Consider the following 16,591-nt stretch of genomic DNA (forward strand, 5'->3'; position numbering starts at 1 on the left):
ATAAGACCAGTGATTCGTACAGTACATTTTTGCTGCTATTATCATGTCACATTGTTTGTACCGGACAGAATGTTGCACAACATTATCTTGTGCCAATTATAGTGTTGTAGACACATGCCATTCATGGCAATGAATGTATTACCCGCGAGTCGTTCGTATCATGTGACAATATTCGTGCCACCTGTGAATGTATCGCTATCTGTTATGATGGTAACTGCAAAATGAATGTTCTGCGCAGTCATAAAACAATGATGCTTATAGAAAAAGTAAATTAATAAACAATTTGTTTCGTTTGGCTGCTTTGGGGCCGCATACTTATTTGGTAAAGGCTTATGGCGGGTTGGGTAAGAGCAAAAAATAATTTATAACGAAACAATTTTTCATATGACAGGAGGTTCAAACCCCGGAGAATTCACTTTCGTACTGAGTGTATCGTCATTTTATATTCCGAGTAAGATTTCTTAAAACAATGAATCGTCAAACGATAAGAGCTATTGCTGCTCTGAAAAAAGAACGTTTTTACAGGCTTAAGGTGATTATAGAATGAAGCCCGTGGTGAATTTCAAATTCACCACACGTTTATCTACATACATTTCCAAAAGCCCAAATCTGGCGCAATAGTTTTCGTACAGTGCCAAAACTCAAATTATGATTGTTCAGCATAACTAAGCAGATGATCTACCATTATTTCAACCCTATACGCGTTATGATTCTTTCATCTCGTGCTCTTGAAAAAAATATTGGAAAAGCACGTGGCTTACAAAATGGCCGATTTCTGGCTTTATTGTATAATCACCTTAAAAATCATTTAAATAATTTAATATTTCAACTATTCGAGCCAGATTTATTTTTAACCTATTCTTGATTATCTAATCTAAATAAAAAATAATATTTCTAGATATATTTCAAAAAAGCACTAAAAACTAATATAATATCAAAAAAAATTAGGCTCGTACCTATAGTTGTGTGATAAGTAATCTTATTTTCTTGGTTGAACCACATTTTTGCCTTTCTCGTAGAACAAAGGTGTACCGAAAGGCTATCATTTCACTCCGAAAACGAACTTTTCATAGAAGCATCGGAGATCCATAGTGTTATATACCAATCGACTCAGCTCGACGAACTGAACAAATGTCTGTCTGTCCGTGTGTATGTATGTGTGTGTGTGCACACGAAAACCAAAAAACATTAGCCAATTTTTCATATAGTAATTCTTAACCGATTTTCTCGCAACAAGTTGCATTCGACAGGGGACAAAGCCTTGTTGATCACTTGATCATTTGATAACGATCGACCATTGCGTTTAAAAGTTATTAAGAAAATGGAATCAAACTGTATAAGCGCCATATAAGGTTGGTGTCTTGGCTAAATGCGAGAAAGGCAGTATCACCACTCGGTGAATTAAGTTGGGTTTTTATATCAAAATTTTGATTTTTTTTGTTGAAAACCCAGGTTGGGGAAACTGGGGTAATAAGCACCCTCGGGGCAAAACGACCCATTTGCATTTTTGAATACATTTTCAGTAGTTTTTCCAGAGTATTTACTACAGCGCATGTAGTACGGATCTCTAACTAGCGATCCAGTAGTAAACATTAATGAAAATATTCCTGCATCGCTGAATATGCCAAAAAGTCGTTTTGCCCCGGGGGTGCATATTACCCCAGTTACCCCTAATTCCACTAGCGGTGATGATGCCTTTGTCCAAACAATCGATGCATTCCAACTATAATTGCCTACCTTAAGGCGTTTACCGACGCTTGCTTTATACATAGATAAATGATTGAATCGTTTGATGATCAAAGTTACCCCAAATTGAAGAGTCAAAAACTCCATAAAAGGATTTTTAAAACAAGTTTAAAATTATCAAATAATCGAGAACAATTGCCTAATACGTTATACATGTAGCAGTACTTGTTTTAAAAATATGTTCCTCCGGATCACGGCACTATAGATCGTGGCGGAATGATTGATAGAAGCATAATTCGTAACCTGATTGCAGTTCAGGATAGCGATCCGTTTATTGATAATATGTTAGTCACATATGCTGAAGTCGTAGTCAACGCTAGATGTTAGCTTAGATTTTTTGATGTGAGAACGAACGTCGTCAGCACAAACAGCATACTTCTTGAAAAAATATCACTTCCAAGGACACATGTTATGGTCATATTTCTTGGATTTTTTTTTCAAATGGTCCTAATTTACTTTGAAAAAGATGCACGTCGAAAAAAGCTACTTAATCAATATCGATAATCCGTGAACGTGAATTTTAAGATAAACGTAAGAAACGGCTCAAACAATATCGATTTCTAGTGTTTTTTTCCTCGCGTGAAAGAAAAAAACACTTTGTATAAATTAGCGTAAACCGTTCATCTTTCTTAAATCTTTTACTATATGTGTATATGTTTTCATAATATTTTAATTATTGTTCGTTTCGGGTGGCCAATACCCGGAAAATAGGAAATTAAACCTATAAATCCCAAAATCCTTTCAAAATTATACTCCATTCGTTTCTTTTGTGACACATATTATGTCGCATAGAAAAATGTCACGGTAGCTCATGACTTTTTTTTCTGTCATGCTACAATAATTTGTGTTACATGACCGTCATACATGCAACACGTGACCATCAACAGATTTACAGTTCAAGACAGTACATTTTAATCCACTGTATAAGACTATATGGGTCTCCGAACCTCCTATAAAAAGGTTGAATTTGGAAGGAAATGATAGCCTTTTGGTACATTTTTTTGTATGAGAAAGGAAAAAATATATCTTCATACCTGGTAAACTGATATAAAATTGATATAAAATTGAACAGATTCGGGAGTACACACTCCACGATGAAGCGACACAAATGCTGGGTTATTGCCTTATCGCAGCCTGCAGTCTGCTTCCTCTGTTACTATTACTGTATTGATCGCAAAGCAGTGATTTGATTTTAGCAAAAATAAATCAGAATTGCGTACATAATATAAAACCAATTTAATCAAAATTCCGCGGAAAAAAAAATTAAATTTCGTTTCGTTTCGACAAATTTCGAATTAAACGGACCTTGATTTCGTATCATTTCGAAGTCTCGAAAGTAAATCTATACTTCGATTCGTTTCGTTTCGAATCAACATAGATATTTTAAATTTCGTTTTGTTTCGTTTCGATTGGAAAATGTGTTTTAACGCATACCCTTAATGTTAAGAAATTTATTGTTTTTGGTGATCAAGAAAATTATTTTGAGCTTTTTAGTGGAATGTCTTCACTTGTCATAAGACGAGTTTGTACAATCCCATTTAATTTCACCACTTAATTGTACCTTTACAGATACGTATCCTCCTCCAGGAATTCCTCCAGTGGTTCTTTCTGAATTCTTTCCTATGTGGAAATAACGGGGCCCTCCTTAGCCGTGTGGTAAGATGCGTGGCTACCAAGCAAGACCATGCTGAGGGTGGCTGGGTTCGATTCCCGGTGTCGATATAGACAATTTTCGGATTGGAAATTGTCTCGATTTCCCGGGGCATAAAAGAACCATCGTGTTAGCCTCAAGATATACGAATGCAAAAAAGGTAACTTGGTAGCTTGGGAACCTCGCAGTTAATAACTGTGGAAGTACTTAATGAACACTAAGCTGCGAGGCGGCAATGTCACAGTGGGGGATGTAATGCTAATGAAGAAGAAGAATGTGGGAATAAACCCAACTACCGGTAATTCTTCCCGAAAAATGTTCAGGAATTCTTGAAAAGCTTCTTATGGAAATCAATTTGCAACATCTAGATCTAGAAAATCTTTCGTGCATTCCTCTGGGAATTATTTCAGAAATTCCTACCCCATATTTTCCAAGGATTCTCCCGGAAAGTTGTTCACAAAAAAATTATTTTAGAAATTAATTCTCCGGAAATTTGTTTAAGAATTCTTCCGATTTTTTTTCCAAGAACTCCTTCACAAATTTATCCAAGAATATCCTTGGCAATTCCCACGGAAGCCTCTCCAAAATTTATCCAAGAATTCGTCCATAAAATCTGACAGGATTTTCCGCGAATTTCCATTGAAAACTACTTCGTATATCAAAAGGAAAATACTCCGGAAATTCTTCCCCTTTTTACTTACTTCTTTAGAAATTATCTTAAAAATCCTTACAAAAATATCCACGAAAATTCCTTCAAGAGCTATTCCAGAAGTATTTCTATATGTTCTCCTGAAAATTTCTCTAGAAAATGCCTCAAGGAACTGCTCATGGAAATTCTACTTCCATAAAGAATTTACGACGGATTTTTTGTTGCAATATCCAAAGGAGTTTATAAAAGATTTTGATGATCAATGTCTTAAGATTTTTTTTTATGAAATTCACAAAGGAATTCCTGTTTGAAACACAGAAGAAATTTTTATATAAATTCTAGAAAGAATTTCTTGTGGATTTCCCGATGGACTTGCAGGAGAAAATCTAGAAGTGGACATATTAGTCCATAAGGAATTTTAAAGAAAGATTGTCGAGATTCCAAACAACTTTTAAATTAAATCTGAAATATTTTTAAAAAGGAATATTCTTGGTTGTACTGCCAAGTAAATTCTAAGAGCAATTCCTTGAATTCCTGAAGAACAATTCATTTATTTTCTGAATAAGTAAATGTCATGTGCATTTTGTTTGAACAAATATTGTTTTGTTTGTCCGAGCATACGATATACAACAAGTGATCTAGGAGTTCACCAACTAACAAATCAGGCAGAATAAGTTACTTTTCTTTTTGTTTTAATAAGCCTTCCATCAGATTTCAATTTTGATGGGTCTTGACTTGAGAATTAGAATAAATGAAGCATAACTGTAAAGAAAGGAAGATCCATAAAGTACGTTACGCAAAAATCCTTCCCCTTCGTCCAGCTTTTAATAACGAAACTTTAAAATTTTTTCATGGATTGTCACGCTGCTCTGAAACCAACACCCCCCTCCACCCTATAGGTGTGACGTACTTTGTGGATGGCCCCGCAGATAATTTTCATATGAACTTGGCTGGAAATATGTATGGAGCTAGATAATAGAAGGAAAAAGGAAGAAGAAAAAAGAAAAAAGAAAAGGAAGAAAGAAGAATGAAGAAAAAGAAGGAGGAAGAAAACAATGAGGATGAAGTGTACAAGAAGAAAGCCGAAAATAAAAGAAGGAAGAAGGAAAAAGATAGAGAGAATGAGGAAGAAGAAAAAGAAAAGAAGAAGGATGAAGCAGAACGAAGAATGCAGAAGAAAGAAAACAATGAAGAAGAAAAAAGAAAAAAAAACCAACAAACCCAACCCAACAAAACCGAAAAGTGATACTGCCTGAGATCCAAGACACCAACCTTATATGGTGCTAATATGGTTCGATGTGCCATTTTCTTTGTAACTTTTAAACACAACGGTCAATTGTTATCGAATTCAAATGTGATCAACTAGGCTTTGTCCCCTGCCGAATGAAACTTGTTGCGAGACAATTGGTTAACGATTACTATATGAAAAGTTGTCTAATGTTTTTCTTAGCTTTTGTGCACACACATACACACGGACAGACAGACACTTTCTCAGCTCGTCAAGCTGTGTCGATTGGTATATAACACTATGAGTCTCCGAGGCTTCTATGGAAGGTTCGTTTTCGTAGTGAAATGATAGCCTTTCGGTACAACTTTGTTGTACGAGAAAAGCAAAAAGAAGAATTATAAAAGAAAGTAAAAGGATTGGAGAAAGAAGGAATAAGGAAAGATGAAAAAGGAAAGGCTGCAGGAAGAAGAAAGGATGGAAAAGGACAAAGGAATTAGGAAAAGGGAAGTATGTAGAAGAAAAAAGGAAAAGGATGGAAATTTTTTGGTTTTTCTCGCAAAATTCTTCGGAATCACCTTGAGTTTTTTTTTTTCGGGATTCCCTAGGGTAATTCTTTCGAAATTTCTTAAGAAATTTTTCCGAATTTCGTCAAGAAAGTTTTCAGAATTTCATCAATCGGCATTGTCTTGAGAATTTCGATTTATCTTGGATTTTTCCTCGAAAAAATATTCGGAGTTTTCGCTGGAAATTCATTGGAATTTTATCCAGAAGCCTTCGAATTTTCCTCTGGAAATACTTTGTTATTTCCAAGAGAAACTCCAAGCAAGTTCTTCGGAAAGTTCTTCGTAATAATGCGCTATTAAATAATGTAGACTCCCACAAATTTGAACCAGCGTGAGAGTTATAAATGAGCGGAGTGACAGATCTTGAACAGCGGTGCGCCGATGAAACAATGTCGACAGTGGCGTAGCGTCAGAATCATTTAGCTGCTGCGGTGGCGCACAACTCTACTTCGGATTCCTTATTTCTTAAATGAATTTAGAAGTATGAAAAGTCTCGTTCGTCATTTGTCACTTCACTCTCCCCGATTCTTACTACTTACTTCTAATTTCTCATTACTTCCAATCTGAGGAAATATCGGAACTACTTCCAACGGCGTTGCAGTTGGTTGGTTAATCCTTCTGTCCACAGCCGATGTACAATTTAAAAATTGACACCAACAGAATATGTACCTTTAAACGACAAACGATTTCGTAGAATGTAAGTCTAAACATAATGATATGCTGTCCAAAAATAAATACCCCCCATTTACAGTCTCCCCTTGAAGAAGACTCGAAATAGAGTCGAAACGTCGGGAAAAATCTAAAACATTCGTTTTGATTATCCAAGACTGCAACGCCGTTAGAAGTAGTTCCGATATACCAACATCAGTCGAACCCTCTTCATCATTATTAATCTGAGGAAACTTTTTTCAACTATTCGACCATACGGCATCAGGCAGAATGACCCGACATCGATTTAGGAAGATATTTTACGTTCTGGCACTTTTGGCTATTTTGGACCAAACTGTGATGTGGAGTAGCAAGTATGTACAGTCCCAAGCAGCACACTTGATATAAACGAGTAACTGTGACGTATGTTTGACCAAATTCATCGGGCAAGTAAGTAAGGTCGTGTTTTAGTCATCACGGAATGGTTAAGATATCGAAAAATATGTCAGGAACACTTTGCGCTTTCGTCTTTGTGTCATCGTGGAAATCACGTCGTTTATAAGAAATAATTGGTCACTTGCCAGTGTAATAAATTTAAAACAATAGAATAAGAACAATGGAAAGAAGTCCGAATTTCAATGAACTGCTGCTTCAAGTTGGGTTAATGCTTTTTATGTGATCGATGACTTATTTTTCAGTACATTGGAGTCACATCTCTGAACAAACGGTAAAATCTATAAGAAAGTGATGTAGAGCTTTTAGAGGAATGTCTTTACGTATAATCAGACGAGTGATGCAATTAAATGGAATTGTACAAACACGTCTTACGACAGGTAAAATCTAGTTTTGACCATATGTATTGAAAAATGCCCACTCTGTGCGTCAAAGGTGAAGCAAGGATTTAATCGTGTTTCCAAGCGAGGAGAAGAGCAGTGGAAAATTACGTCTTCTGTAGACTTTTCTCATTAACACTGTCGGTCGGTGTTAGCAACCAGGACCACCACCCGCCCACCTACAGTTCTTTCTGGCTTTCTAGAAGTTTGAAAGTTGAACAAAGAGAGAGTGAATGATGGGCGAGAAAGTTTCGTTTATTCTTTGAGCTGCATTAATTGTATAATGTATTTACCAACAGCTGTTTAAGTTACGCAATTTGAGCGAGTACAGCTACTGTTCTTATATAATTAGAGCTTCGAAGAAGTTGAACGTCTTTTAGAGTAATATGCATCAATTGAAAAAAAAATAAAACTCCAAGGTAAGGACTCATTGGATTCACATACCTATTTGGTAGGTCAAGACACAAACCAATGTGACGCAATACATCATATTCGTCTTTTAATTAAAATGCAGTGAATGAATGAAATTAAAATAAAGAATTATTCCTGCACGTATGTATGTATCCTGGCTTGAGTTTTGTTCTGAAAACTATTCCACCCAACCTAAAATAAATCATCCGCGCATTATTCTTTAAACAATAAACATTGTTACCCCAACATCCATAGTAGAAATTTCGATTACGTCTCATGATTTATTTTATGCGAATGCATTTGAATTTATGGACGTTGAGATAAGAACAATTCCACGAAAGTCTTTGAATCGCAAAAATGTTTGACAAAAACTCGTTTCTGGAATAAAGCTAAATCTTTTCCGAGTAAATTAATCTCGCGACAACGTCGATTCTCGGTCCGGTTGAGGACGTTTTCGGGTTGGCAACATTTTCGACACCACCATTGGCATGGTGTATCCATTGTACTTGCCACACAAGATACATACTCGTGCAATGGCGGGCACGGAAAAGCTTTCAATTGAAGAAATGCAGGCCAAGTTCCAGTTGGAATGTAGAGTCATTGAAAAAGAAGTAGAAAAATCTCGCGACAAACAAGCAGCGTGTGGCTCATGTCATATATTCCGAATGAAATGTGCAATAACTTGGGTGCTCTTGAACTTGATATATTTGAAATCTTTATTACATTTCGCGTTCAAATTTGTACCAACAGCTTACTGGCCCGGACCAGGGTGCAAATGAAAATGAAAATGAGATAATAGGCAACAGGAAATTGATTCTGCTTCTAAAATATGACCACTGGCGTAGCCTCCCTTCGAGCAGCAAAGGAAATTGATAGGAGCATTGGAAGCAGACTAAATTCAGCTGTTTCGCATTTTACGACCACGCTTCCCTTTCTAGCTATTATAGTCTCCCTTACTTTCTACTCACAGAACATAGATCGAATAAGAAAATGAAACGAGCTCCCAGAGACCCACTCTTATTCGATTTCATTAGGGGTTCGCTGTCCGTTCTGATTCGAATCGGGCCCTATTTCCGGTTTTTAACAAGCATTCCCCCACCATCCATCCCCGAAGAAGGAACACAGCGAATGAAAAATTAATCTAAACCGATGGTTCCGGTTGGAAATGGGAGCGCAGCTCGAGGCCCGTCGAAAGCAACATCAACAACAGTGCGTAACATTGATAAATTTTCCGATTTTTCTCGTTTCATTTTAGGACACCGAACTTTGCCTTTCGCTATCGCTGGCGCTGCTGTTCATGAAGCTGGCCACGATGTGCTGGCTGTGCTGCTGTTGCCACCATGCGCTGGTCCTGTTCCGCTCCAGTACGAATCTGAATCCAAGCCCGGAACCGAGCATGGGACGAGCGTTGGCGCATTACAGGTAACGAACTCAAGTCAAGTTGTCAATCATTGTTATACTGTGTAGGAAGTGGGATGACGAATTGAATTCGATCGTTATAATTGATTGAATTGGTTGAGGGACTGCTCATGTAAATTTATTGGCAATAGCGAAAATATCGCAGATATTGAATCGTTGTACGAAACTAAGCGATAGTATGATGTGTATTACGGAAACTGTATGAGTGATGGATTGCTGTCGGTTAATAAAGAGCAAAGTTGTGTGAAGATGAAAGTCACAATGGAAGACAATTGAATTTTCCCACCGGAAACATTCATTGACTAATAGTCTCCAATTTGTTGAAAATAAACTTTTGTAAAGAAATCATATTAATTAACGCATCTCACTATTTTTCAAATTTAAAACAAAAACGGAAAACGTTGTGTTTTTTTTTTAATTTTGTCCTACCATACCCCAGCATCAGGGTATTTGTTCAAAAAAAAGTAGGGGCTAGGAGGCTATGGGCTGCAAAAGAATTTACATAGCCAATTCTTTAAAAAACTAATTCTCACTAATGAATTGAGCTTCATGAGGAAATTCCAAATATTCTAATGGCAATTTTATAAACATTTTATAAACTTAAAGGTCACAATTTCAAAAAAATAAAACTCAATTGTAAATGCACCTGCCGATGTAAAGACTAATAAGCCACTGATGAACCAAAACATAACTTAAACAATAGCTATTGTATGTCGGTTTATCAAAAGTTTATATTCAATTCAAACGAAAAGAGTGATCGTTTTGAATATTGAATGAAATTAATTCTACTGAGGATGTATCCACAAAAAAAGCTGCTTCGTTGAACTGGAAGAAAAAAATCAAGCTGGATACTGCAATACAGTGTATTCCATTGAGGAGGAAGCCATTCAGACTTCATTGAAAAAAGACGTTGGCGCGATTCTATTTTTGCTTGCAACATTTCTTTCGGAATGAATTAGAGCTTTATGCATATTTTTAGGCTATTCTTTCTTCCAGATTGCCAGGTCTATTTTTTATTCTATTTGTGAATTAGCACAATGTCGGCGGGAAAGACCTTTTATGAAAACGCTGGCGTGCCATGTGTTTCAATGGTCCGGAAGAGAGTTCTGAGATAAATCCACACGAAAGTGCCCCGGTAACGAATACGCCGTCGTACCACGTATTTCATTAGCCCGGCTGGAGAATTCTTAGAAAAACGAACCCGGCAAGGAGCACTTCAGCAAGCGGCGTAAATGGCCGGCTTGAGTTGGTGCACCGATGTGCCATTCTTTGGCCTGGCCGTCTACCGGTCTAGTAGAACCATCTTTCGCCGTACTCAATCAAGAGGCGTAGAATTCTAGTCGTGAACTTACGTTTAATAACAATTGCAAACTTGTCACTGTCCTGAAAAACATTGTCTAGTGTTGTGTATGGAGTATAATTACCGTAATCTGGGGGAACTTTGATCGCTGGGGTAATATTGATCAGTTCAATCATTTTCAAGGGGTTCAAAACCAAAGTGGCTTCATGCCTGGGTGGTCATGTGTGTACATGGTGTCTGCAAATTATCCGTACAGATTTTGAAAGTTTGCTTCTACAAATCAAAAACAGACAATAATGGACTGAATCGGTAGCAATATGGGCATTACAACTCAGCAGGCTGTAACAGATGTATATTCTGAGAACACTAAGCGTCATTTCAAGTATAAAAAAATATCTTTGTGAATGCTTTTTTCCGGTTTTCCGAACAAAAAGTTCGCTGATGAAGCGAATTTCAATTGTCTTCCTACTCACCTGATTTGGATTGAATTTATCATTCGGTATGGTATATCTTGAAATCAACAGCCATCAAAACACCGAACATATTATCGAGACATTTGAAATCATGTCACAATCGTCAAAAATGTGTGAAAAGGATCTGTATAGAAACGTGCGGCCATCGTGATTTTTTTCCAACACGATCGAAGGCGTACAACTCAGGATACAGGGGTCATTTTAATGTGAACAAATTCAGCTTGGTTTATGTAGTCCTATTATAATAACATGCAATGCATGCTGGTTCTTTAATTTATTCCAAACAATATTTAAAAACCTGTCTTGTTGTACGGATAACTTGCAGACACCCTGTAGTACACATACTTGTGGACCTCGAGGAACTCTACGAGGAATTGATGGTGTTCCTTATTTACCGGAATATTTCAGATCCCAAGGGCAGATTTCTTCACAGTTCAACAGTTCGAAAATTAGCAAATAACTCGGTCATAATAATGGCTGGTGCTACTCAGCAATTTCAATAAGACATCGATGCAAAATGATTCGATATCTGTCAAAAGTCATCTTGCTCTGCGAGAAGGGTTATTCGATAATCAGACCCCAAGGGTCTGTCTCATTTGAAATCACTCGGTCATAAGAATGGCTGGTGCTACCCAGCAATTCCAATAAGACATCGTTCATGACATGTTCAAGTATTTTCGCCGTATAACACTTTTCATATTTTTAAAACGAGTACTGCTACGTGTAGAAAGTATGAGGCTGTTGCTCTCGATTATATTTGATAGTTGTTTGTAGTTGGAGTAATTGGTTTATTTTTTAATTTGGCGTAACTTTAATCATCATCAAGGATGTTATCGATCATTTGGTAATTTGCGTTCGATCATTTAGTAGTTTGCCAATATCTTATTCCAGAAACTGAATTTCAAAATGTGTTGTATGGTAGAATTCTAGTGCAAAGGTTTTTCCGCAACTCTGCCTAATGGTTTGTTATAAAAATTCAACTAATATCGGAGTTAGAGCGCTAGTTGCAGTAACTTAAACTAAATGATTGGAATTTTGTTATCATTTAGTCTAACTTACTGAAACTATAGCAAAAAATCCCTTACTAGTGGAATTCATACAACGAACCATAAGGCAGAGTTGTAGAAAAACCTTCGCGCTATAAGTTCACCATACAACATATTTTGAAATTCAGCTTCTAGAATGAGTTATTGACAAACTACTAAATGATCGAACGCAAATTACTAAATGATCGATAACTTCCTTGATCATCATTCGTTTCGATCATAATCTATAAAAATTATAATGATGGCAAAGGATTGATTGTTCCGAATACATGTTACATTTGATAACCGATAAATTTTTCAGCGAGAAATTTGTTTCATTGTTTCGGTCATTTGTTTCGGTCAATTCGACCATCATCACCAAATAATCTTCCTTGGCCGTCTTAGAGTAAGGAAGCGGTGGGAAGATTAGTCCGCAGAAGATGATCGAAGGTCAGTGTGTCGACTGAAACGTCCGGACAATCTAGCAAGTAAATTGTTTTATTTCTCACCAAATTTTTTTCTTCGATTGACAACCTCATTAACAACCGTAAAAATCATAATGAGAAAAGTATGAAAAACGTGTACTCAAGCGAGTTGTTGTAGATGAAGCAATTAATCAAAAAATATCTCTAGGAGAGATCGACTATGATGGTGATATTTGAGGTTATGGCTTTCAGTCTTCTTATGCTCAAAAACGGGTTTTACGTTTTTATCCGACGTTTCGGTTACATATATTGTACCTTTATCAAGTTAACTAAGTCCGTTTTGTTGAATTTATGGTAGCCCATAGAACGTTTTGTCCACAATATTCTCGCCCCTCTATTTTCCGTAGAGGGGCGATTTAAATTTATGTTGTGACGGATAAACGTTCTATGCTAAGACAATGTAACAATAAAACGGGACTTAGTTAACTCCTTGATAAAGGTACAATATATGTAACCGAAACGTCGGATAAAAACGTAAAACCCGTTTTTGAGCATAAGAAGACTGAAAGCCATAACCTCAAATATCAAAAAATATCGTATTAATTTATAACTAGCAGAACGTACCCAGCTCGGGTTTTTTTTTACGTTTAACGTTCGAAATATCATTTTCTGCGTTGATTGCGACGCCGAATTCTAGATCATTTTTGCGCGATTGTATTAGATTTCCTCGCTAACCAATATTCTATTTCACCATTTTAAATTTTTACCCTTGAAACTTAATTACTTTTTATATATAGAAACACAAGGGAGCTTAAGACGAATCGATTAATGAGGAAATCTTGCTAATCGGTCATCCCGCTCGTAAGTTATATTGTCTCAAAGGAAATGAAGAAGATAATATTTTTTCAATATAATTTCTTGCCCCCAGGCTTGGAACATACTTGCGAGACATTTTATTCACCTAAATCCACTTTCTTTTATATAGGGTATCTGTTCCTATATCAATAACAATAAGGCAATGCGCATATGAAATGCATTGATTTCTCACCCAATAATCAAGAAACATGAGATTAATTATGCTCACCTCACGTAATTTTTAATTGAGAACAATTTGGCAACTTTAAAAATGAAATTATTATCACATTCTAAAAGTATTTAGCTAAAAAACATCATCATCGCCATGTACCTATTTCAATAACATTCAAAAACAGTTAATCCTATGCTTGTTCTTCTTCTTCTTATTGGCATTACATCCCCACACTGGGACAGAGCCGCCTCGCAGCTTAGTGTTCATTAAGCACTTCCACAGTTATTAACTGCGACGTTTCTAAGCCAGGTTACCATTTTTGCATTCGTATATCATGAGGCTAGCACGATGATACTTTTATGCCCAGGGAAGTCGAGACAATTTCCAATCCGAAATTGCCTAGACCGGCACCGGGAATCGAACCCAGCCACCCTCAGCATGGTCTTGCTTTGTAGCCGCGCGTCTTACCACACGGCTAAGGAGGGCCCCTTGTACCTATATCAATAATACTGTTTCCAACATAAAATACGCACACTATTACTTGTGTATATCCAGCTTTTTACGAGTTGGTGCCATAATACTTTGAATCACCCCTTTTGACACATGCTGTGTCCACTATAATATTTGTAGATGGATCTTAGCAATCGGTGATTCGTTGATTTTTTTGTAAACATCGTTAAACTGTCATTATTTTACTTTGAGTTGAGCATGTCTTCAAACTTTGGTTTAATATTTTGTCCATTAAAATATACCTACTATTAATTTGTACTTCTTTTAGGTATCCGTGAAAATATAAGCTTGGCTGGTGCCTGTGGCAGTGTGGCATGCATTTGAAGGAATGAGCTATTGAGCTTCTCGAGGCTTTCTTGTATTATTTCTACAATACAAGGAGACGCGCGTTCCATGTCATACTATCTATGGTTTTAGGGCTTCAAAATGTTTCGCGATTCTAATTCATCTATCGTACAGATTTATGAAAGAGACATTATTGTTGTATCTCATCTAAAATATAAGGTGCTACCTGAATGATCGTTTTGATGCCGACCCTTTGCAGACTTAATTTATACTCAATTAAGTTGAAAGCCGGAATGGGGGACTTTAATTAGGGTCTAATTAGACTAGCGCACTACTAGCGAAGTTAAGTTTAACGTACGGATTGCGAAAAAAACCCAACTTCGACAGTCCCCCATTACGGTTTTCAACATGACTAGCGATACTTACAAAATACAATATGTACAATTATTCTATTACTAATTAGTCGAATTAGAGAAAATCTATTGGAAGAATCACCACCTCGTAAAATACGAGAATTAGATAACGTGTATTTAAAATGTGTACTCGACTGAGGTCAGCTAGATTGCGAGAGAATCTAGAAATCGAGAAATCGAATAACTCTGGTCCTCCCCTATGATTCCAGGGCCAGCAGCGCAAAAACTTTAACCTCAGCTAGGATTAAGAATTGAAGAATAGCTGCAGAGGATTTGATCGCAGAGACGTGCCTGGTATGGGAGTCTCGGATTGCCCGTAGAGCCATTAACGATACAAAATTACAGGTGTTCCATTGTTCAATGTTGTAACAGACAAATTTATTAACATCATTCTGCGTAGCTCTTAAGGCATATTCACATTCATGAAATGGAAAATCTAAAATAGAAGAATGATTAGCAATTCTATAGAAAATGATGATACATGAATTTCCTTGTTGTTTACAAATAACCTAAAAAATCTCGATGGTAACGGGGAAGACTGTCACTCTACTTTAAGGCTAGGATAGGATGTGACAAGTGGTCATTAAAAATCGTACCGATTTTCTGTCACAATCATACCGGTTGCTGATTGGGTGAAAATAACAATCGATTACTTCGATCGGCGGCGGCGCGTTTTCCGTAGGGCCGTTTGTTGTTAGTTTGGCCGTGTTGCTGGATTCATAAATTAATATTTTGCAACAAACGCAAATGTTCATATTCAAGTTTATTGGCACAAAATTAATCTATATTGAACTGCAAACGCCGTATAAATTATGTTCAAGAGTTGTGAAGTCAGAAAATTGTTGATTGTGAGCATAATTAATCATTTTATTGTCATTTTTTGATCTAAATGTCATGTTTTCTTTAGTAAAAACTTTTCAGCGTTAGCCCATCTATAAGAGAATCATAAAAAATGCATAAATGAAAGAGAAAATATCAAGTTTTGATACACAAAATTTGGAAGATTTCTCACAAAATAAATTTGGCAGCCCTGGCGACCACCTCGTCAGAGCAACCGACAAGAAAAACAACAAGGCAGTCACAATTGAATTGTCACATCCTATCCTAGGTTCAAACCAAGTATTGCTGCACCAGGCATTCGTGAAAGTGACATTAATCATCGCCAAATCCTACGAAACTCAAATATATAATTAGAAATTTCCTGAAAATTAAGAAATTGTTCAAACTCGTTTTTGTAGGTGGATAATTTTCTTTCTCTGAGATGAATAAATAAACAAAGTGAAAATTGTTGCCTAGATATGAAAGCGTCGAACACAGCTCGGCGTCCGAAGCAGTTATTGTCAGAAAAATTATAGCAGCCGCCATTATGGCGAGGGTGGAAAGCTGGATAGTACAACGTGAACACTTGACTAGCACGATGGTTTTGACAAATCGGATGATGATTAGTTAACACCTTAGCTATGACACTATAGGTTCCATATACGAGCTGAGACGAAGGCGAGTGTAGCCAAACGAACTGTCAGTTTATGTCGTTTTCGGTTATTGCTGGGTCGAACCTAGTTCTGCACCGGATCCGCTCTAACAGCTGTCAAAACGTTCCGTTATTCGTTCAGGTTGGATCGCGATCCGCACCAGATCCGACCCAAAATGAATGAGGTTCGCTCTGCTGATTTATCGAGATCCAACCTAGGTTCACCAATACATTCAAACACAAACTGTCGAACTGGTGTTTATGTTTACGCTAAAGGAAAATGAAAACGTAAAAGACACGGATGGGTATTTGATTTTGTTTGTTTCATTTGTTAAATTTATCAATTTTGTTGCTGTTTTCCACGCAAAAATGGATTATTTTAATTTTGTGCTGTCTTCAAGTTTCTCTGATGGTGAATCGGATTCAGATATCGACATATTTTTCGCTGATTACCTCAGATGGTAGCTCCACTATAAACAAAATGAGGGTTGAAAATTTTGTTGAAAATGTGATT

General features: G+C 36.7%; 1 protein-coding gene across 4 annotated transcripts in view; it reads left to right on the forward strand.

Moving 5' to 3' along the window:
* LOC134227499 (latrophilin-like protein LAT-2) overlaps window positions 1-16,591 on the forward strand; it is a 349,547-nt gene that overhangs the window by 204,803 nt on the left and 128,153 nt on the right. For all 4 annotated transcript variants that reach the window (XM_062709034.1, XM_062709035.1, XM_062709036.1 and 1 more), the window contains one exon: window positions 8,985-9,151. In XM_062709034.1, the coding sequence (XP_062565018.1) occupies window positions 8,985-9,151 (167 nt within the window). The remainder of the gene's footprint in view (window positions 1-8,984; window positions 9,152-16,591) is intronic.

Source organism: Armigeres subalbatus, chromosome 3, assembly GCF_024139115.2.
Source record: "Armigeres subalbatus isolate Guangzhou_Male chromosome 3, GZ_Asu_2, whole genome shotgun sequence".
Lineage (NCBI taxonomy): Eukaryota > Metazoa > Arthropoda > Insecta > Diptera > Culicidae > Armigeres > Armigeres subalbatus.